The sequence below is a fragment of the Alligator mississippiensis genome, chromosome 1 (assembly GCF_030867095.1).
Source record: "Alligator mississippiensis isolate rAllMis1 chromosome 1, rAllMis1, whole genome shotgun sequence".
Lineage (NCBI taxonomy): Eukaryota > Metazoa > Chordata > Crocodylia > Alligatoridae > Alligator > Alligator mississippiensis.
The window spans coordinates 145,045,807-145,067,665 of record NC_081824.1 but is presented as its reverse complement, the minus strand read 5'-3'; the positions used below and the strand labels follow the sequence as shown (position 1 = coordinate 145,067,665).

The following is a 21,859-nucleotide window of genomic DNA, read 5'->3' as shown; positions in this document are numbered from 1 at the left end:
TGTAACTTTATACCTGTCGATAGCCTTTTAAAAAGTTTTTGCTTCTCACTTACTTCTGTCTCTTTGGTTAAACAGTTGGTTAAATATATTTCCTTAATGTACTCTGACATCTCTGTGTATAGAGAAAAATATAGCTAGCTGATGCAAAACATGAATTCTCAGAAACGCAATTGGGTATAGAACACACAGGGTATGAAACACGATTCTTTAGATAAATTCAAAGCCAGTAACAAAATCCACCTGTTACAGTTTTAAAAAACCTACAAAATAAAAAGCTTCTTCCACTTGTGAAGTCTTAAAGGGGCAAAGGAGCAACTTGTCCAGCAACACCAGTAGCATTTAGATTTAATGAGTACAACCACAAACAGCATATTTTTGCTATTATCATAGTGTTTGCTCAAGACAGCAAAATTGTAAAGTGCCAGACAAATCCTGGGCATTAGCATTACTACTAAGTAATCAGCCCACCGAGGTAGGTAAGTATCATTCTTTTTTCAACAGACCAAAGATCTTGCTCTTGGTAAGTAAGGGATGTATGCATGTATTTCCAATAACTTCTGTTAAGAGACACCACATAAATCCTGTTCATCCAATTGAGAATATACCTGGCCATTTTATGTGATCAGGTCTGGATCCATAGGGTAAGGTTTGTGCTTCTTGTTTAACTTTTCACAGGTTGGTGTTAGGAGGGACTGGGGGAGTGGGGGAAGAATGCAGTTCATAAAAGATTCCTTCCATTCTTCTATATTAAATGTGTCCAAGTTAATTTAGTTATTGTCAGCAACCTCCTATTTTCCTTGGCTGTATAAATGATTGATAGATTCCCTGCAAACCATCCTCTCAAACAGCGGTTTCCCAACACCAGAAAGGCTGCCGTGGAATCTTAAAGAAAAAGCAAAACTGTGAGGGGTATTGAAGCCTACTAAGATCCTATGCAAATTTAAATCAAAGTTGGAGAAGTCTGACCTGCCAACAAGAGGTGTTGTTTGAGTGTAGAAGGGGACAGCCTGGCTGAAAGTGTACAGAACTTCTAGGACAGAGGTTTTCAACCTTGTTTGGTTGGTGTACCCCTGACAGCCACTCAAGAAGCAGGGAGTCACCTGGCCGGTTGACAGGCCGGGGGGCTTCCCCGCATGCAGCGGCACACCTGGAAACGCTGGCGGTGAAACCAGAAGTGCTGCTGGTGAAACAGGAAGTGCCCTCGCTTCTCTGCGCTGCTGCCACGTACCCCCTGGGGCCTTCCCAAACGCCCCCAGGGGTCTGCATACCCCTGGTTGACAAACCCACTCTAGGAAGAGTGGGTTGAGGAGCCTTGAGGAGCTTACACAAGCAGTAAGTGGGACAGTACATTGTGGATTCTGATCATACTGGGTGACACAGGCGATGTCTACATGAGATGCTACTGTGCAGTAGCAATGAGCTACTGTGCACTAGCGTTGGGAGGGGGCACGCTAGCGCTGTAGTAACGAGGTTCTGTGCAGTAGCAATGAGCTACTGCGCAGAAAAGTAGTAGTGTCAGGAAAAAAAACATGCAGGGATGTTACTCTGCAGTAATGCCACTTATTGTGCAGTCATTTAGTACTTGGTTATGCAAGTACTAAATGACTGCACAGTAACAACTGCACAGTCCGCTGCTCGTGTAGATGCGATCACAGTGTTGCAGGCATCATGAAAAAATAGGAATGTCCTTCCCAACTCGGAAGGTTCTGGCAAATAGGCTTAATAGAAGCATGCAAACCTGAGTCTTTCTTTTGGCCCTTGGGGAATTATTGGCCACAGCACAGTGTGTAAATAGCACAGTGATTCTGATTTTGGTAGCGTTTTTCACTGTGCTTGCTGAGCACTTGTCCACATATGAAGTTACTCCAGAATAGCTGTAAATGATTATAAAAGGGCCTTAAGCAGACAGCTGTAACCCTATGTTCCTTGAGTTGATAACATTCTTGGTCTTTGGATACCATCATGGTGGACTTGGGATATAAATCTAAGTACTGTAATAAGGGGGAAAAGAACTCTAGGTAGAGAGGACAAATGTAAGAATAATTTTTTGGAAGGGACTGTTAGTAGAGTTAAGAGAATATAGGACATGAAAACAAAGATGGTAAGCATGACCACAGCTATGCATGGCCTTGAAGATTAGAAACATGAAAAAGTTGAGTTCATCGATGAAAGGATTTGAAGAGGGGAATGACATGGGTGGGGCTGTGTGTATTTTATAGGCAGTTTTATTAATTGCCTCATTCAGAGTGTCCTGTACTTACCTGCAGACATTTAGTTTCAGAAAATTCCATATTATAAGAAGGCTTCTGCTTGTTTTGAATATGAAAGTATGTGAAATAAGTCTAATTGTGTAGAACATATACATTGTCATTGTTATCATGCATAACAACACTCACATGTACTCTAGTTGTAGTTACCAGTACATCAGCACTCTTCTTAAAACATCTCTTCCACAGTAAGTAAATGTTTGGTTACACGTGTTTCTGTCCTGAACTCCTTTATGTGGGGAAAGGATGAAGACCTCAGTTTAGCATGGCTCTTAATTTTACAATTGCATATCACTGCCATAAGAATACCTGGCTAAAGTTACAGTGTCAGCATTCTGAAGAAAGATCTGGGATCTAGATCAGTGGTGCTCAGCTGCCTGGCCCTGTGGGTCAGATGAGTGACATGGGGCCATCTGTAGGCCTGATCCAGCATGAGTTCAGCATGTTGTTGATCCAGGGGTGCAATTCAGCATACCAGCCTGGCCCTGCATGCTAGATCCAGCCACGGAGTTATCCCTTATGCTGGCACAGTCCAGTACACAGGGCCACATCATCCAGTCTGCAGGGCTCCTCATGGGTCCAGAAATTTGGCAGTGGAGGTGTAGTGGCAGCATTAATTGCCACAGTGGTAGAATCTACCCCCTCAGCCCAAATGGCCTCCTTGCAGCATAGATTCAGCATCACTATTAGATCAACTCGGACTCTTTGTTGTCCAAGCCCAGTGAAATCTGTATGTCTTCCGGTGGAGCAGAGAGGGTGTTCAGTTTCTGGGGAAGAGTGACATACCTCTGCAGTGAAAAGGTTTGAAGAATCCGCTTCTTGCTGGGGAGTAGATGGGTGGCCTTGGAAGAAAACTTCTGCAAAATTGTTTCTTGTCCTTACAGTTATGAGAATAGCACTGCACTCTTTCATATCCGGAAAGGTTTCTATAAGCAGGCCGCTCCAATGCCTCTGGTACTCATAGGTCTGCCAGGTCACTGCTCAGTGGCTACTAAAGACATCACTCCACGATTGTCTAGAAACAACGCATTTTATTCTTGTCTGCTTTTATTACAGTGCTACTGCTGCTTTCAAAAGTTCTGAGCAACAGCATAAGCAAGCCATTTGAGGAGGAAAACCCTAATAAAGAAACAGCAAAGTGTGAGGACAGGAGCCAGCTCCCTTCCACCTCTTCCCCCTGACCCTCCGTCAGGGTTGTCACTCTATCCCTTCATGTCAGCTGATCCTGAACTTTTTGTTGTTTGCTGCTTCTCAGCTCGCTTTCTCTCCATCCCTGTTTTTTATATCACTTCTGCCTATAAGGTGTTTGGTAAACTTTCAAGCTCTTAAATTCTACTTGGCTAGAAGTCAGATACTGGGGGAAAAGAAACCAGCTTGATAACATTGCATGGAAGGAAGGAGATGGGCAAGAAGCCACACAGCAGCTTTGAAAATCAAGGGTTTAATCTCTGCAGGGTCAAAGTCAATAGAATAAATTCCCTCTGCATCATCCTGCAGACTGCTGTTCAAAGCCTGAAGCAGTATGGTGTGTGTCTTTATCTTCTTGGGAGAAAGTTTACACCTGTGATTTCTCAAAACCTCCAAGTTTTACTTCTCTTTGTGGTAAATGCTTTTATTTTTGTGGAGATAAATAATATTCCCTGACAATTTCTGTAAGCAGAGTATTTGGGCTGTGCAGACCCAACTGACGCATTGAGTTCTGCTGTCTCATTATAAAAGGACACCAGTATACTGGAGCCTTTAGTTCCTGTCTTACTGAGGCAAGAACAAAAAGGACAGTGATTCTCAACCAGGGTGCCATGCAGTCCTTTTAAGGGTGCCATGGTGTGCTGTGTAATATTAGCACTGTTAGGTGTACACACACCTATATGATTCATAAGAAAAGATAAACCCAGATATTTCAAATAGGTATCCATAGTGTCAAAACCCCTCTGACCTGTTTTGGTCTTTCAGAGTTCTTTGCAACAGAAGAATTGCTTTAATATTTTTTTCCCTTGGTCAAAAAGACAAGTGAAAGCTCAGAGGATTTGCCTTGAGTCTAAAACAGTTGAGGTTGATGTGAAAGGAAGGGGAAAGAATGCTCCCCTACTGCAAGGAAAAAGCCTACCCCAAAATAATCTTATGTGGAGAACAGAGTTATGCCCTCTGTTTCTGATACAATTGTTCTCGTAGCTATTGATTTTTGTCTTACCTGGAAAAACTATTCAGTGCTGGGGTATGTGAGCATCCTGTAACCCTGAGTTGGTTGTTTCTTTCAGGTCAAAGCCACCGGACAAGAACTTTTCCAGCAAGTTTGTGATTTAATGAAGATTAAAGACCCCCATTTCTTTGGTCTAAGTATTGTTAAAAGTAAGTGAGTTCTATGCACAGAGTAAATGACTTCACAAATGCCCACAGACACATTTGTATAGCTATTGTATGTATATTAACGTTTTGGCTGCACCGTGGGGAGGACACAAAGAGAATGTATTGTGGTACTGTCACAAACTGTGGTACATTATCCAAAACTTTTTTAAAGTTTTTTTTTATCTTTGTTCCATGAGCAGATGCATTTAAAGGAGATGAGAGGGTCAACTATTCTTTAATCTTGTTCTACCTTTTGGATGTTTCCTGTAGCTAAGTTGTTTGCCAACACTTTTGCTGTTGAGTGAATTCAAAGTGTCAGTTGTTGCACCGGATATGAAATGTAATAGGACTCTGTGGCTAGAAGCATAACATATTTTCTAAACCACAAATTGCAAAGAATGCTTGTAAAAATGTAAAGGCTTTGAGGGGGAAGGGAGATTATAATGTGCAGGATTGACTAGACCAGACTAGATCAATGGTCAGTATAAGCCAATGTCCTGTCACTGAGAGGGATCTGTACCAGATATATCTAACAGGGAGTAAGCTATCCTGCTGTAGGCTGATGTAGAATAATTTACCATTTAAATTGTCAGCTGTCAGATTGTCTTAGTTCCCAAAGCTTGAGGGGATTTATACTCCTTCCAAAAATGGTCGTTTTTTAATATTTAGATAATATTATTGTCATTCATACAAAAAGAGGGACTTTTTCAGTCCCTTTCGGTATGACCTTGGTGATCTCTTACAGCAGTGAATTCCACAAGGTAATTCTGCATTGTGTGAGAGAAATATTTACTTTTTAATTGTTTTTTGAATTTTCCACCTTCATGATTTTTATCGAAGATTCCCTGATTCTTGCATTAAGTTACTTCTCTAAGGATTTATATTTGAAGGCAATATATCGATATAGATTCCTTTTGATATGGAATCGGATCAAACTAAATCAAAATAAACTTGGATTACTTTGGATTTCGTTAACCACCTAGTGGGTTTCATCCTCATAACCAATTCAGTTTACAAGTACATCTGTAGTTTAAACCACAGTGTGTTTGTTTTCTGTTGGTTTTTTTTTTTTTGGGGGGGGGGGGGGGAGGTTTATCAACAAAAACTAAAAGGTTTAATTTTACATACACTCACTCTGCTCTGTATGAGAAATTACTCCTATCACTCCAATAATGTTAGCTTCCTTCATTGGATGTCCCTTATCTCAACGTTCAAGCTCCTGTTCCTTCTTTGCAAGGACCAGTGTAATTTCATCCCTGTCTCCAGCTCCACACTTATTTTTCTCCCAATCTGCTGCTCTGTCCTGCTCTTTGCTTAGTTTTTTTCTTTTTTAACCTTACTTGTCTGTTCACCTTTACATTTTCGTGCTTTCAGTCTTGTGTGTGTGGTTTGTTTGTTTTTTTGTTGTTTTTTTTTTTTGAGGGGGAGAGGTTGGTTGGTTCTTGCTACTCCTTAGCGCATCTACATGTTCATTAATGTGCCATAGTTACTGCATATTAAGTTCAGTACTTGGATAACCAAGTACTAATCAATGTGAAGTAACTTGCAGTAGTGCTGATGCATGGGTTTTTAGTGACGCTAACTGCGCAGTAGCCTAATATTACTGTGCAATAATGTGTTAGCATGGTTTTTGACTGGCACGTTACTGCACAGTGTTACTGAACTACTGCACAGTTAGCATCTTGTATAGACGTGCCCCTTGTGTAGTTGTGTTTGAAGCAGTCTCCCCACCCTCTCTCAAGAGTAAGGACTGTGGAAGGTGACCAGATGCTAAGGTAAGTTGAACATTGCTATAGTTTCTTGTTTTGTTTTTTTTGTCATGGGAATACAATAGAATCTGAACGCTCCTAGTCCTGTTACACAACAGATGTAGTGGAAAGGATACCAAAGCAAAGCAGTAGCAATATCTTTGTGTTCTAGTAAAGAACAGAGTCTGCCAGTAACTTAAAATCTTCACACACTCCTCCAGTTACAGAAATGCTTTATCTTTATGGAGCAAAGATTCTCCAGATGATGTTGCTAAAAGAAAACATACCTTTCCCTATTACAGCACACTGCAGGAGTCGAATAGCCTCTGACCTTAAGTTTTTATGAATGTTCCACTCTGGTTTGTCTCAGCTCAGTTGGCAGAAGCTGTGACCAGGCTGAGCACACTCCCAGCCTGTCTTCTTGCTTTGCTCCCCTTGAGTGTTTCAAGGGCCTGGATGAGGTGGAGGTCAGACTTTTTTGCTTTTTGTTTAAGGACCTCATGGTATACTGCAGTGAGGAGGTTTCTTTTATATCAACTCTGTTACAATAGCACATGAGCACCTTGCAGCCTTTCATGAATTTGTCCACACAGCATTCCTGCGAGGAAGGAATGCATGGTTATCCTCAGGGTATAACCGAGAACTATGCCACTGAGATGCTAGATGGCTTTCCCCAGTGTCACGCAGGGTGACTGGCAGAACAGATAGTTGAAACCAGTTCTCCCAAGGCTTAGGTCAGTGGTCCAGCTGTGGCTTCCAAAAAAAGAGAAATAATTAAGTTTAGAAACATCTTTATTTCTTTTAATCTCTGTTTTTGGTTTCCTTTGTTTCTTGCTGGGTTAGACTAAGAAGTCATGTAATATGGCTTGGGCCACAATCATATCAAAAGTTTTGTCCACAGCTAGAAGGATTAGCAAATGTTGACTACGCTTCTTCTTGATCATTCTCCTTCCATTTCTTCAGTCCCTCGGTGGGGAGGACAAGGTAGCTTTGGCAACATTTTTGGTCATAACATGGTACGGTTGTAGTACAGAAGCAGCTGATAGCCACTGCTCAAGATTTAACTCCAGAAATCAAGCAGCAGCACTGCTTCACCCCCACCCTCCATTCCCACCCAGCTGCTGAAATGGAAAGGAATATTCAAACATGAGCATGCAAGCCTCTGATCTGGGTGCTTGTTTACTGGGTGGCCTTCAGGTGTTTCTATGGTCACAGTACTGATGCTGCTTCCATGTTTATCCATGCCAGCTCTTTGCCACTAGCAGGGACATGCACTGTGCTGTGGACTGACTTGTTTCAGTGACTTAAAGCAGGGCTGTCCAACTGGCAGGCTTCATGCAGCCCTTGAGAGGTTAATTTGCGGGTCTTGGGCTCCCACCTGGCTGCTGCTTATACCCCCCCCCCACCCCCACTGCTTTGTCTGGAGCAGCAGATTAGGTCTTCATGCTCCCTCTTCTCCTCTAGCTTTCACTTCTCACCCCCACCCCAGGGGTAGCCTGCAGCTGGGGAGCTGAGAGTGGGGGCTGGTGCATCCTGCAGCACAATATGGTAGGAGGGTGCCTGCCCAATCTGTGGGAGAGGGACCATGGCCCCTGCTGATGTGGATCACATGGCGTGTGGTCTCTGGCCACTTAGAAGTTGGACAGCCCTGATTTAAAGAATACAGAGATGAGGGGAGAGTCTTTAACAGAAGGACAGTGACAGAAATAGTAAGCAAATGTTCTTTTGTCGCCTCTTGCAGCTTGTGCTGCAGATACGGCATTCCTTACCTCTTCCTCCCTGTATAAAGCTTTCACTGCTGTGAAAATTAATCAGGCCATCAAGGAAACTAATCTACCTGCTTGCTCTTTGCAGAGGGAATTGAGGGGCCCTAGATCTCTTTGCACTGCTGCTCACTGTTCTTCAGGGATATTTTTTCAATGCTAACTGCATTTGGGGGAGGTCTCTCCTAACAGAGGTGGTGCAGTCACCATCCTTGGAGGTGTTCAAGAGGAGGCTGTACAAACACCTTGTTGAGCTTGTTTGAGCCCAATAACCTCCTGTCCATGGCAGGGGACTGGACTTGATCCCTTACAGGTCCCTTCTAGTCCTTTTGTTTCTGTGATTCTAATTCTCTTGAGTCCTGCAAAGCCCTGGAGAAACTTGTAGATTGGCAGCCTGAAAAGCTTGTGAACAGAAGGTGCACCACAGTACTTAGAGGGGTGGGACAAGCAATTTGGATATTGGAAAAACTTGTGAAAAATCCCTTGTTATACAGCAAAGAATTGTGCTTTGTTTGGAAGGATCACACCTCCTTACTTAAACTACAGTCTTATGAGTTTGAGTTTTAAAAAGGGACTCTGCACCTGCTAGACAGGAATGTGAAAGCTTTTATACACATTTATAATTTCTTAGAAGTCTCATACTACCTGCGAGTGGATTTCAGTCAGTGTGCATCCATTACTTCTGTAACAGTCTGATGACAAAACACTGGCAAATGGCCTAACAAGAGAAGGATGTCTAAGGCTTTATACAGAAGCATGAAGAACATCACACCATGGGGATTACATGTCCACTTGACCCGCATCAGGATGTGGAAATACCTGACCACATATTCAAGTTGGATAGAAGGGGTATATATGGTTGGGGTTTTTTTATTTATTTTTTTATTTATTTCTTTTTTAAAGTAAACAAGCTTTCGTTTTTTTCTTTTTCCTTTATTAAGTTTACTGTCCATAGTGAGGCAAGAATGCAGAATCAGATGCATGATACAGCATAGATGCAAACTGCTCATCTTCTGATTGCTTTGTTTTAGTTTTTCGTATATATTGCTTCCCTTCTGAAAGAGTTCATAAAGCATGCAGCTCCTTGCAAGACTCTTGGTCTTCTTTGTGTCCTCATCTGCTGAAAGAGAAACTAGGGGTTTGGAAGATTTAGTAAGATGGGTTGCTCATCTCTTTTGTATGTGCTATATTTCCTTAGCTATTTTCCCCTCTTACTCATTTGATTTCACATGAAGAAGTGAGCTTACACGAGTTAGAATAATCTTTACCCACTTGAATATAAAGCACACCAGTTATTGGAATGCAACTACATTGATCCTCTGGTTCCATCGTGGGTTGCTGACTATGCTGTGCCTAGTAACCTTCCACAAGCTGTGGTGAATGAAACCTTTCTGGTGATGCTAGGTGTCAAGCCTTCTCTTGGCTCAACTGGAGTCCCGTGACAATGATATTCATGGACTTCCATAGGTGTCTTGCACCCTGGCTCCTTTGGCAGGGTTATTCCTTTTTGGTTCCCCACAGGAGTTTTCTCCTTGGGGAGCTTTATAAAATGCAAAATGTAGGCAGTGACTCACTTCAGTCTTTTCAGAAATGAAGTTTAATTATCAGCAAGCACACAGTAGTCAGATATCTGGGTTCAAATAACAAAGGAGGCCTGTAGGCATGAATCTTGCCTAATCTTTCTGTTCCTCCTTGCTTAACTAAGCAGCCATGAAACTGCTGGCCCCTAACAGCCCGAGTTGGGAGAGAGAGCCTGCAGCTCTCATATATTGATCCTTACCAGCATTTCTTTGGGAGTCCTCTCTTTCCAGTTTGTTAGGGCTGCTTCCCTTGCAGCTTCAGATCCCTTTTTTTCAGCTTTTCTGTCTCAAAAATGTGCCTACCTGTGTCGCAAGCAGGGAATGACCATGCAGCCAGGCCAAGGACAGGCTTTACAGTCAGCATGATAGGAAAGTATTGGGTAGCTGAGTCAGTTCAGTCTCTTCCTGGTATGCCAGGCAATAAGTTCCAGGTAGGTGCATAGGTCCTTGTTACAAAAAAGTAGGTGGGTAAAATGAGTTGAACATAATATAAAAATGCAGAAATCTTCTAATTTTTTCCTCTATCTTTCTTTCTGCTTCTGAAAAGAGACCTACCACCAGTGTCAGTCCTCAGATGGCCTGGGGAAATTTCTGTTCCCCTTTTTGAAGCAGTGTCTTCTGCTGTATTTGCTCTCCCCTTAACAGGAATTACTTCCTCGCCATGTTCTTGGAGCAGCTTGACCCTCAACCTTCTCATTTGATGAAGGCATGCGAGAGGTGAAGGTTCATTGTAGCCAGTAAAATACCACACAAAAAAACTCAGTAGCAAAGATACAGTAGTACCCACTAGGGCTGTGCGAAATTTCACCAAGTATTTTGTTTCAAAGCTGTTTCAAGCTTGAAACACCCAAATCAAAGTGAAACAAAGCATCAAAACAGCTTTGAAACTAAATGAGGGCACTCAAAACTTTCGAAGCAGCCCAGTGGTGGGAGGCAGGGCAGAGCCAGGCCTGCGCTCCAAGCAGCTCTGCAGCCCATGTAGCTCAGCCCGAGGGGGAGCGCAGCTCTGGCTCTCCCCACCCCCCTATGGCGCTCCAGTCAGTTCTGCCAGGCCTATGGAGCGCAAGCCCAGCGGCGGGAGGTGGAGTGCAGCCTCCCGCTGCTCCGTGGGGTTGGCGGAGCCAGTCAGAGCACAGTCCAGTGGCGAGAGGTAGGCAGAGCCAGGGCTGCACTCTGCCTCCTGCTGCCGGGCTGAGCTCCGTGGAGCCTGGTGCTGGGTGCGGGCTGTGCCCAGCACTGGTCCCAGACAGCAGCCTCCTGTCACCCGGCACAGATCTGGGGGCCCGCTCCCCTGGGAGGAGTCTAGCACAGCCCAGCAGCCCTCCTGGCGGTGCAAGCCCCTGGATCTGCACCCCGGATGAGAGGCTCAGGCTGCCTCTGCCACTTGGGACTGGCACTGGGCACAGGCAACAGGGCAGCCTCCCCTCATCTGGCACACAAATCCGGGGGCTCACACCCCTGGGAGAAGTCTGGCGCAGTCAGGCAGCCCTCCCAGGGGTGCAAGCCCCCGGATCTGCACCCTGGATGAGAGGAGGCTGCCCTGTCACCTGGAAACAGCGCTGGGTGCACGCTACACCCAGCACTGGACAAGATTGCTGCTGCCGCAGCCTGAGCCTCCTCTCATCCTGTGCGCAGATATGGGGACTCGTATGAGCGGAAGCTGCCGCTGCTGCCTGGGACAGGCGGCAGCAGCAATTTTCTCTGGTGCTGGGCGTAGCGTGCACCCAGCGCTGGTTCCAGGTGGCAGGGCAGCCTCCTCTCATCCAGGGTGCAGATCCAGGGGCTTGCATCCCTGGGAGGGCTGCCTGACTGTGCCAGACTTCTCCCAGGGGTGAGACCCTGGATATGTGTGCCAGATGGGAGGCTGCCCTGTTGCCTGGAACAGGCAGCAGTAGCAATTTTCTCCGGTGCTGGATGCAGCATGCACTGGTCCCAGGTGATAGGGTAGCCTCTTTTCATCCGGGGCACAGATCCGGGGGCCTGCACCCCAGGGAGGAGTCTGGCAAAACGCTCCCAGGGATGCAGGCCCCTGGATATGCGCCCAGATGACAGGAGGTTACCGCTGCCGGCAAATATGAGGTGCACTTTTCAAGAAACCTCTGCACCTATCTCCTTGAAACTTGGCAGGCTTCATGCCCTCAGAAGGGGTTTCCATCCCTGCAGTTTGCATCTGAATTAAGCAACAAATGACAACATTTTTTTTTTTTAGGCATTGTCGTGATTCCCCATTATAGCTTATGGGCGAAACATCGAAACAGTTTTGATGAAATGAAACACTGTCCCTTCAAAACGGCAAAACAGACATTGAAATAAAACAATGGTGTTTCACGCAGCCCTAGTACCTACACTGTTGGAAGATGCTCCTTTTTTGTTAATCATATTTTTTTTCTTTAAGGCAGCTTTTCTTTTTCCTGTTTGACTCTACAGTGAGGGTTTCTTTCTTATTTAGCATTGTATCTTGATTTTTGAGAGACTGGTTTTGCTGACCATGCTTTACTATCAATCCTAGATGTCTCAGCTCAGCTGCTACTTGACTCTTTCCCCCACCTCTTACAGTTAGTTGTCTTCTTAGAATGCAGTTGAGCATTTTCCTGACCTCGGACGCACGCTCCAATCAGATCTGGCTAAAAATAAACAATGGCACTGATATATGCCAGGGCACTTTCCTCCATTCCTGTTGGTGAATTGATCTACCAAATGCAAAAAGGTGGATGAGGCCTTGTTTTAGCTTTTCTGTACAAAGAATGAATGCAAAACATCCTACTGAAGGTATTTCCAATTTGGTATCTGAGTCCTAGGTTGCTTGCATCTCGCCTTTCCAGAGGTCTGTGGTGGTAAGGTAGTGTGTCTAGAATTTGTCTAGCATATAGGCATGGGGTATGTTGGATATTGTGAAGACCTTAATAGTTCTGAGCATAAAAAAGGGTTGGCTGCCTGCCCACACTATACCCGTCACTGCTGGTCTGCGGCTTGCCGGTGTTTGCTGGTCCTCCACATAAAAAGGTTGGGAACCTCTGTTTTAGGGTACTAACATCATGGATGCCTTTGGTTCCAACTTGCCTGTGTTCTTCTTACTGCATCCTAGCCTGTCTTCCCAGTGATTGTTTTTGAGCAGTGTACATCTAAATGAGAGCATCGGTCTTCATCTTCACTAGGTGGAGAATGCTTTTGATGTGTCCAAGCTTACTGGAACACACAGATTTCATAGACATTGGGGCTGGAAGGGACCTCAGAAGATCATCGAGTCCAGCTCCCTGCCCAAAGGGCAGGAAGTCAGCTGGGGTCATAGGATCCCAGCAAGATAAGCATCCAGTTTGCTCTTGAAGGTGTTCAGTGTAGGTGCTTGAACCACCTCCGGCGGCAGGCTGTTCCAGACCTTGGGGGCTCGGACAGTAAAGAAATTCTTCCTTATGTCCAGCCTGAAACAGTCTTGTAGTAGTTTATGACAATTCGACCTCGTCATCCCTTGGGGCGCTCTGGTGAATAAACGTTCCCCCAGATACTGGTGGTCACCCCGGATAAACTTATAGGTGGCCATCACATCACCCCTGAGCCTGCTCTTTTCCAGGCTAAAGAGCCCCAGGGCTCTCAGCCTGTCATCGTAGGGTCTGCTTCCCTGACCTCTGATCATGTGCGTGGCTCTTCTCTGGACTCTCACACCTGAAGGAAGTTAAAAAGTGATGCAGCAAAGGGGACTGTACCTTGCTTAAAAGCAAGATGTTGTTTGCTATGTGGAAGTCCATCCTTGCAGTAATTTGCATTTATCTGCATCTTAATCTCCTGGATGCCTGCCTTTGTGATTAGTTTTACTCTTGTAATATAATTCAAGCAATCAAATGACGTAACAAAGCACTTAGGGTTGTCAGTTAGGGCAGAGTTCTGGCTTTTATCAGCACTGGTCTCTTGCTTTCCTGAGGTCTGAGGTATTTCTTAGTGGCATTGGCGTAAGAGTTGCGTATGTAGCCAGAGTCTCTGAGAGGAGACTGCCTTGTCACAAAGGTAAAATTGATATCGAGACACTCAGGGGTACCATTTTGAAGGGCTCTTAAAAACTGGGCTTGAGAAAGTGAAAAAAAATGTCAGCTGCACTGCTGCAACATACCTGGAGACACGGGTGAATTTCTTGGACCTGTGCTGCCTTGGTGAAGTGTAAGTTCCTTTGACTAGCAGTTGCTCCCATGTACATAAAGAGCATGAAATCATATGCCTCTCTGAATGAGTTAGTTTCTAAGGTGCTTCCCTTCTCTGCCATGTTCCTCAAAGAATTTGAGCATAAGAATTGCTGATGTCATTTTACAGAGTAGCTGTAGTGTCTCCATAAAATTGAACAAACACTATAACTGCAGGACCTGTGCATGCACGTGAACAGGCCTTCAGTGGCCAGGTCCTCCGTTTGCCTTAAATTCATAGCTCTTTTTTTCAAACCAGTTGAGCTAGGGCAACCCCCACAGGCAGAGTACCTGTCCCTTTAGAATTGCACTGGAGCCCCCCTGAAATGGTAACTGCATTTCCAAGCAGTTCCTTCTGGCTATGTTCTTCAGTAGGCAGGACAGTGTCCACACCTCCACAGGTGCTGACTTTTTTGTTTTTGCCAGGGGGCCTAAGATGATGGACATGTGGAAAGTTTTTGCACATTTCAGGTGACAGCCCCCTTCCGGGGGGGGGGGGGGGGGGCGGGCGGGGCATGTACTTGACACTTCTGTGCACCTCTGCAAAATGGAGTACATCTGAACTGCAGACAACTTAACCATCTGACAAAGATCTGTAAGCTTTGTTGCTAATCCATTAAAACATAACAAAAAAACCATGTACTGAGTATAGGGGAGGGAGAGAAAAAGCCTCTTTGTTTTTTCAGATTGAGGATTACACTGCGGGTTAGCATTCCAGTGTATTAACTTGGTTAAAGGAGGAATGTGACGCGGCGTTCCTGGGCTGAAGGGAGGACCAAGAGGAGTCCAGACCAGCTGGAGAAGAGGGGGAGAGGCAGGGAGGGCTGCCCCTTGGTGCTGTGGCCAGGATTTGTTACCTCTTAACATGGTTTATGTATGTGCACAGTGCAGCTAAAGCTCTGGCTGGCCAATATTTCGCCCCTGCCACAGACCCTGGCCCAGGCTGTCTCTTTCACCTGTTCAGCCCAGTTGCAGAAATAGTTGGGCACAGTAGGTGTGAACTGTCCTTCATCATCTTTTGTGCAACTGTTTTGTCTGCTTCTCTTCCCTCATAGGCCTCCATGTCAGGGCATCCCAGAGCATAATGCCCCATCTCTGATTCTTCTGTGAAGTGTTTCTATATGTAAATAACATGGGTGACTGCCTACTTATTGGACTGGATTGCCCTTGGGAGACCCCAAGGGTTTGTGGGGAGGTACTGCATAATTTAAGGATGCATCTGTGAAATAAGGCATCATTTTCTTTATGATCCTAAAATATAGGAAAGTAGAGCTGGAAAAGATGGTTTGAGGTCACCTAGTCCAGCCCCTGCTCAAGGCAGGAACACCCTTAACTAAACCTCAGCCCAGCGTCTGGATGACCTGCCCTTGAAAATATCCAAGGATGGAGATTCCACCGCTTCACTAGAGAGCCTGTTCCAATGCTTCACCACCCTGAGAATAAGAAAGTTTGTCCTGATCTTCAACCTAAATTTCCTCTGCTGCAGTTTGAGGCCGTTGCTCCTAGACCCATACCCTACAGGCACCAGGAAAAGGCTATCTCTATCCTCTTTATAATCACGCCACCTGTCCTCTCTTAGTAAAGTATGGAACAGTTCTAGTTAACATGGAGGGTTAGTTTGCAGGGTTTTAATGCCTGTTGAAAAACAAACACAGATGCAGAAAAGTTTTCAATGAGGATGAGCTCCTTTGAAAAATAGCTGTGGCGTAATTTAGGGCAATCCATGGCTTTCAAACATGCTCCAGTCCATAATGTGGCCAAAGGATTATCTGTGTATGCTACTGTTATTTTCACTCACCTTCATGTTGTATCAAAGAGAACGAGTTGAATTGGATGAATTTGCATTTCCCATTTCCTCTCCCCCATCTTAAACTCAGCTTTGGACTAGACACCCCACCTCTTCAGCTCAGCTTTGAACCAGACAAGAAGACAGAGCTTCTAAGTTTGGGGATGGGAGGGTTAACTCCCATTTCAGGTTTTTTAGTTCTTTCCTTCGGTACTTGTGTCCTCTCTGATAACCTTTTCCTAAATGAGGACAGGGAATAGACTGACTGGTCACATGAATGTGCTTAGCTGGTAGAGCCTGAGAAGCCTGAAATATTTATGAGTTCTCTTTTTGAAGAGACTGGAGAAGAGTCGGAGAACATCTTTCTCTGGCTGAATAGTGATTTGATTTTGGTGCATTGGTTGTGGAACTAAATCAGGTTTGAAAAGACCATGGAGCAGTTTGAAGATGCTTCTTGTTCACAGGGTCCTGGACATGCTCTGTTTATTTGTGATAGTCAGGTTTTCTCCATTTCTTACCCGACATTCATAGATTCATAGATGTTAGGGTCGGAAGGGACCTCAATAGATCGAGTCTGACCCCCTGCATAAGCAGGAAAGAGTTCTGGGTCTAGATGACCACAGCTAGATACTCATCTAACCTCCTCTTGAAGACCCCCAGGGTAGGGGAGAGCACCACCTCCCTTGGGAGCCCGTTCCAGACCTTGACCACTCAAACTGTGAAGAAGTTCTTCCTAATGTCCAGTCTAAATCTGCTCTCTGCTAGCTTGTGGCCATTGTTTCTTGTAACCCCCGGGGGTGCCTTGGTGAATAAATACTCACCAATTCCCTTCTGTGCCCCCGTGATGAACTTATAGGCAGCCACAAGGTCGCCTCTCAACCTTCTCTTGCGGAGGCTGAAAAGGTCCAGTTTCTCTAGTCTCTCCTTGTAGGGCTTGGTACTCCAACTGCGGTCTGACCAGCGCCCGATAGAGGGGAAGTATCACCTCCTTGGACCTATTCGTCATGCATCTGTTGATGCACGATAAAGTGCCATTGGCTTTTCTGATGGCTTTGTCACACTGCCGGCTCACGTTCATCTTGGAGTCCACTAGGACTCCAAGATCCCTTTCCACCTCTGTGCCACCCAGCAGGTCATTCCCTAGGCTGTAGGTGTGCTGGACATTTTTCCTCCCTAGGTGCAGCACTTTGCATTTCCCCTTGTTGAACTGCATCCTCTTGTTTTCTGCCCACTTGTCCAACCTATCCAGGTCTGCCTGCAGCTGTTCCCTGCCCTCCGGCATGTCCGCTTCTCCCCATAGCTTTGTGTCATCTGCAAACTTGGACAGAGTACATTTGACTCCCTCATCCAAGTCACTGATGAAGACATTAAAGAGTATCGGTCCAAGGACCAAGCCCTGCGGGACCCCACTGCCCACACCCTTCCAGGTCGAGACTGACCCATCCACCACGACTCTCTGGGTGCGACCCTCTAGCCAATTCGCCACCCACCGGACTGTGTAGTCATCCACATCACAGCCTCTTAACTTGTTCACCCGTATGGGGTGGGATACCGTATCGAAGGCCTTCCTGAAGTCTAAGTATACGACATCCACCCCTCCTCCTGTGTCCAGGCGTTTCGTAACCTGGTCATAGAAAGAGACTAGATTGGTCAGGCACGATCTGCCCGCCACAAACCCATGCTGGTTTCCCCTCAGCATAATTTGCCCTGCCGGGCTCTCACAAATGTGAGCCTTGATAATTTTTTCAAAGACTTTACCAAGGCTGGAGGTGAGACTGACTGGCCTATAGTTGCCCAGGTCCTCCTTCCTCCCCTTTTTGAAAATGGGGACCACATTGGCCCTTTTCCAGTCCTCCGGGACTTGGCCCGTGCGCCACGAGCTTTCAAATATTCCCGCCAGTGGCTCTGCAATGATGTCGGCCAGTGCCTTCAGCACCCTCGGATGGAGCTTATCCGGGCCTGCCGACTTAAAGGCATCCAGTTCTTCGAAGTGACTCTGCACCACCTCAGGGTCTACGCGTGGAAGTCTGGCGCCTTGCTGCTGCCTCTCTACAACCCCAGTGAGAGACTTGTCGTGCCCCTCACTTAGGAACACTGAGGCAAAGAACTCATTGAGGAGTTCAGCCTTGTCCCCCCTGTCCGTCACCAATTGTTTCTGCCCATTTAGCAGGGGTCCTATTCCTCCCTGGGCCTTCCTTTTACTCCCTATATATCTAAAAAACAATTTCTTGTTGTCTTTTACTTGGGTTGCCATCCTCAGCTCCATGGTAGCTTTGGCCTGTCTAACTGCCTCCCTACAAGCACGAGCAGAGGAGGTATATTCATCTTTAGTGATCTCACCTTGTTTCCACTTTTTATGTGCTCCCCTTTTGGCCCTTAGGCTGCCCTGGATTTCTCTGGTCAGCCATGGAAGCCTCCTGGCCCCTTTCCCTCTTTTGCCTCGCTCGGGGATCGTCTTGCTTTGTGCCCGAAGGATTGTTTCCTTAAGGCACAGCCACCCTTCTTGGGCTCCCATCCCTTCAAAACTCCTACTCTGCAGTGCGTCCTTGACTAATCGCCTGAGTGCATTGAGATCAGCTTTCCTAAAGTCTAGCACTTTCACCCTACTAGTTACCTTACCCACTCGACGTCTTATGTTAAATTCTATTATTAGGTGATCACTGTCTCCCAAATGGCTACCAATCTGGAGGTCCCCTATCATGTCATCCCCTGTTGCCAATACCAGATCCAGTATGGCATTCCCCCTATTGGGACCATGCACCTCCTGTGTCAGGTGGAGGTCCTGTACACAGGTTAGAAACCTGCATGAGCGATGGGACCTTGCTGTCTGCGTCTCCCAGCAGATGTCCGGGTAGTTTAGGTCCCCCATGACTACCGCCTCTTTAGCTTTTATGGTCTCCGAGAGTTGCCTCAGGAGCCCCGCATCTATTTCTTCCCCTTGGTGTTGGGGGCTGTAGCAGACCCCTACCACCAAATCCCTTTCTCCTTGCCCCCCATGTAGCCTACCCACAATCCTTCTACTTCCTCAACCTTGGATTCTGTCTTGATGAGGGTTGATGTATATTGCTCACTGACATAAAGTGCAACCCCCCCCCCCCCCCTTTCTTCCCCGACCTGTCCTTTCTGTACAATCTATAGCCCTTAATATGTACTGCCCAGTCATGGGATGAATCCCACCAGATTTCCGTTAGCCCCACTAAGTCATAGGTGTTTAGTGCAAGCAGGAGCTCTAGTTCATCCTGCTTGTTCCCCATGCTCCTAGCATTAGTATATAGGCACTTGAGCCCTGCGACTGGTGCCTTTGCTGCCCCCAATGCAAAGGCACCCCAATGGTGCCTTTGCTACATTGTCCCAAACATATGAGGAAAATTGGGCATGAGGGGATATAACAAACTTTTAAGTTTCCAGTTTTGATGACTCGTTCTGGAGAAGGAGTCTTTCTCTGTTTTCACACGTGGGACACAGCTGGGTAAGAAATACTTGAGGGAGTAGATCCTATCCGTTGTTCCCATCTCGCCCTACCCCTGTTATGATGGTGATGCAGTATATACCAGCTTGTGTAAGATGGGAGGTTGATGAGGCTTTTCTTTGTAAAAACTGATTTTGCTCTACTGGTTTAACAATTAAGATTGGCTCAGTAAGCTGTTACTTCTCCCTGATGTGATGGGTTAACATGAAAAAGCAAGCACTGGGCCTGATTATGGAAGGTGCTGAGGGACCTCCATTATGATTCAGCAGCTCGTAAAATTTAGGTCTGTATGTGACCCTGCTCCCATGGTCAAAGCTACATACAATCAGAGAACAAAGACCCACTTCCTTGTGCCCTCCCTGTATTCTCTCGTTGGTATCTATCCAGTCCAACTCTGAGGTTACTTGTACGATTATTCAGATGCACCGTTGGAAAGCTCTGTTATGCACACTTGCCCCAAAGCCTCTCTCAGAAGAGAATTTCCATTTCTGCAACAGCCACCGTTTTTTCCTCTTGTCTTTTTCAGACAATGAATATGTGTTTATGGACCTGGAGCAGAAGCTTAGCAAGTATTTCTCAAAGGACTGGAAAAAGGAGACAAGTAAAGTAAGCCAAAAGGTTTGAATTTTGAAGACTATTACTGTAATGCTGCCCTAACATAATTAAAAGCAAATTCTCACACTGAGGTCTATACTGGGGCGCTATGGAGAGCTGGTTAGTCACCTGGGGCTAGGTCTCCCCATTTTCAGATCTTAAACTGCATTAAAAGAAGCAAAAATGGCATTAATTACTTTACACTTCTACTAAGTCCATATTGTAGCTAGCATGAGGATGTTATTCAGTTGTTATCATCTTTGCATGCCCTGCAGCGACATATAGATTATGTTATAGGTAATTACAATTAGAGAGAATTGTGCCACCACAATTATGTTGTTCAGTTGAAGGGAGGAGGTCAGCTAGTCAGTCTCCCCTTTGACCATGATTCACTCCATGAAAAGACTTGGGAATGCCTCCTACACAAAATCAGACCAGCCCTAAAGGACCTTGTGTAGCTGCTCAAAATAACCTACTGCCACAGGGCATTTAAACTTAATATACTGGAGATGCAGGTGCAGTTGTTCTTCAGAAGAAAAATAATAGTAGGAAGGATGCTTATTTCCATTAATAAGAGCCTACGTTTCTTAATGCTAGCTTAAATGTCAAGAAAAAACTTGGATGAAATAAGGCTCATGTGCCTCATTCCTTACACAAACAATTGTCTATCAAGTTTGGATTTTTTGTTAAATGTGCAAATTCCCCTACCCCATGTTCTTTATATATCATAAGAAATCATAGAGGAGCAAAAATATATATATTTTTTAAATTCAATTAAGGGTTTCCATTAAGTTTCAGACATGTCTGTACTCAAGTATCATGTGCCATACCTCTCTTCAAGAATATCTTTTGTTCACTGAATATGCTTGCAATTCCCACGGCCATGGGGGTATGAATGCACAAAGATACTGCATGACTCTGGCTATACAGGGCAGGCCTGGAAGCAGTGGCCAGAAATGGCAGCAGGGGACATTGAGGTCAGAGATTAGGAGGAACTTTCTGACTATGAGGATGGTCAAACATTGAAACAGGCTTCCTAGAGAAGTTGTGGATACTTTGAAGAGCAGATTAGACAAATACTTGGCTGGGATGATTTAATTAGATATGATCCTGCCTTGGGCAGGGGGCTGGACTAGATAACTTCATAATGCCTGTTCCTGCTGTACTTTCACGGGGCCACACAGGAACCTGAGGCAGAAACTGACCTTTCCCTCCTGTGACAACAAAATGGTCTTGTCATACCTTCTGCAAAATGATTACATGTTGTGACTGAATTAAAAAAAAACAACAAAACAAATTCCCTGCTGATGGAGATGTTACTGTTGGCACCACAGATGTGCGCATCATGTTATGTACAAAAAACGGACTGACCCTTTCCCTCCAGAGCTGGGTCTGCTCTGGGAGTAATGTTCTGTGCATTAATGTTTGCACATCTAAACATTAAAATAGATTAAAAGTGTAGATGAGGAGCTGGGAATCAACGTGAGGCTAACTGGGCCTTATTTCCCTGTCAGATCCTGAGGGAGATTGCAGTTCAAACAAAAAATATAAGTGTTGTTCTTTTAAACTAAGCTACAGTAGTCCATAATTGTAATAACTAAATGGGTTGTCATGTCTCCATTGAGATCATGGCTGTGTCGAGCTCTGAATAACCAAACACTAGCTCTGTTTAACAAAAAATGAGCAAAGTGGTTACCCTTGGTCTGAAGAAGGCAGGGCAGAGTGGCACCTTTTGCCAAAAGACAAGTGATCAGCAGCAAACTGTACTTCCGCAGCTGTGGGCAGCAAAGGTTCAACATGCTTCAGGACATTAGGGCACGTGTACTGCACGATGCAGCACAGTGTATATAGCACAGTGCTTCCCAACCTCTTCCTCAGCATGGTCCCATTTAAACATTGGAAATCTGCAACCCCAAAATAATGCAGATGAGGAAACCCCTGCCCCCTGTGGGTGGCACAGCTGAAGTGGAGCCTGTGGGGGAGGGTGCTTACTGCAGGCTGAAGGCTCCCTGCCATGCTGCCCTCCCTCCTGGGGGAGGCTCTGTGCTCCAGTGGGGGGAGGGGGGCCAGAGCAGGATGGGGAAGCTTGGTGCCACTGCTGGGAGCCCCATGCTGGCCATGTTGCCATGGCAAGATG

At 45.6% G+C, this 21,859-nt stretch overlaps 1 protein-coding gene across 7 annotated transcripts in view; it reads left to right on the top strand.

The window, feature by feature from the left end:
- Nucleotides 1-21,859, top strand: part of FRMD1 (FERM domain containing 1) — a 72,069-nt gene that overhangs the window by 22,311 nt on the left and 27,899 nt on the right. For 6 of the 7 annotated variants that reach the window (XM_019479859.2, XM_019479861.2, XM_019479855.2 and 3 more), the window contains 2 exons: nucleotides 4,526-4,616; nucleotides 19,655-19,746. In XM_019479859.2, coding sequence (XP_019335404.1) covers nucleotides 4,526-4,616; nucleotides 19,655-19,746 — 183 coding nt within the window. The remainder of the gene's footprint in view (nucleotides 1-4,525; nucleotides 4,617-19,654; nucleotides 19,747-21,859) is intronic. The other variant, XM_019479860.2, reaches the window with a different exon arrangement.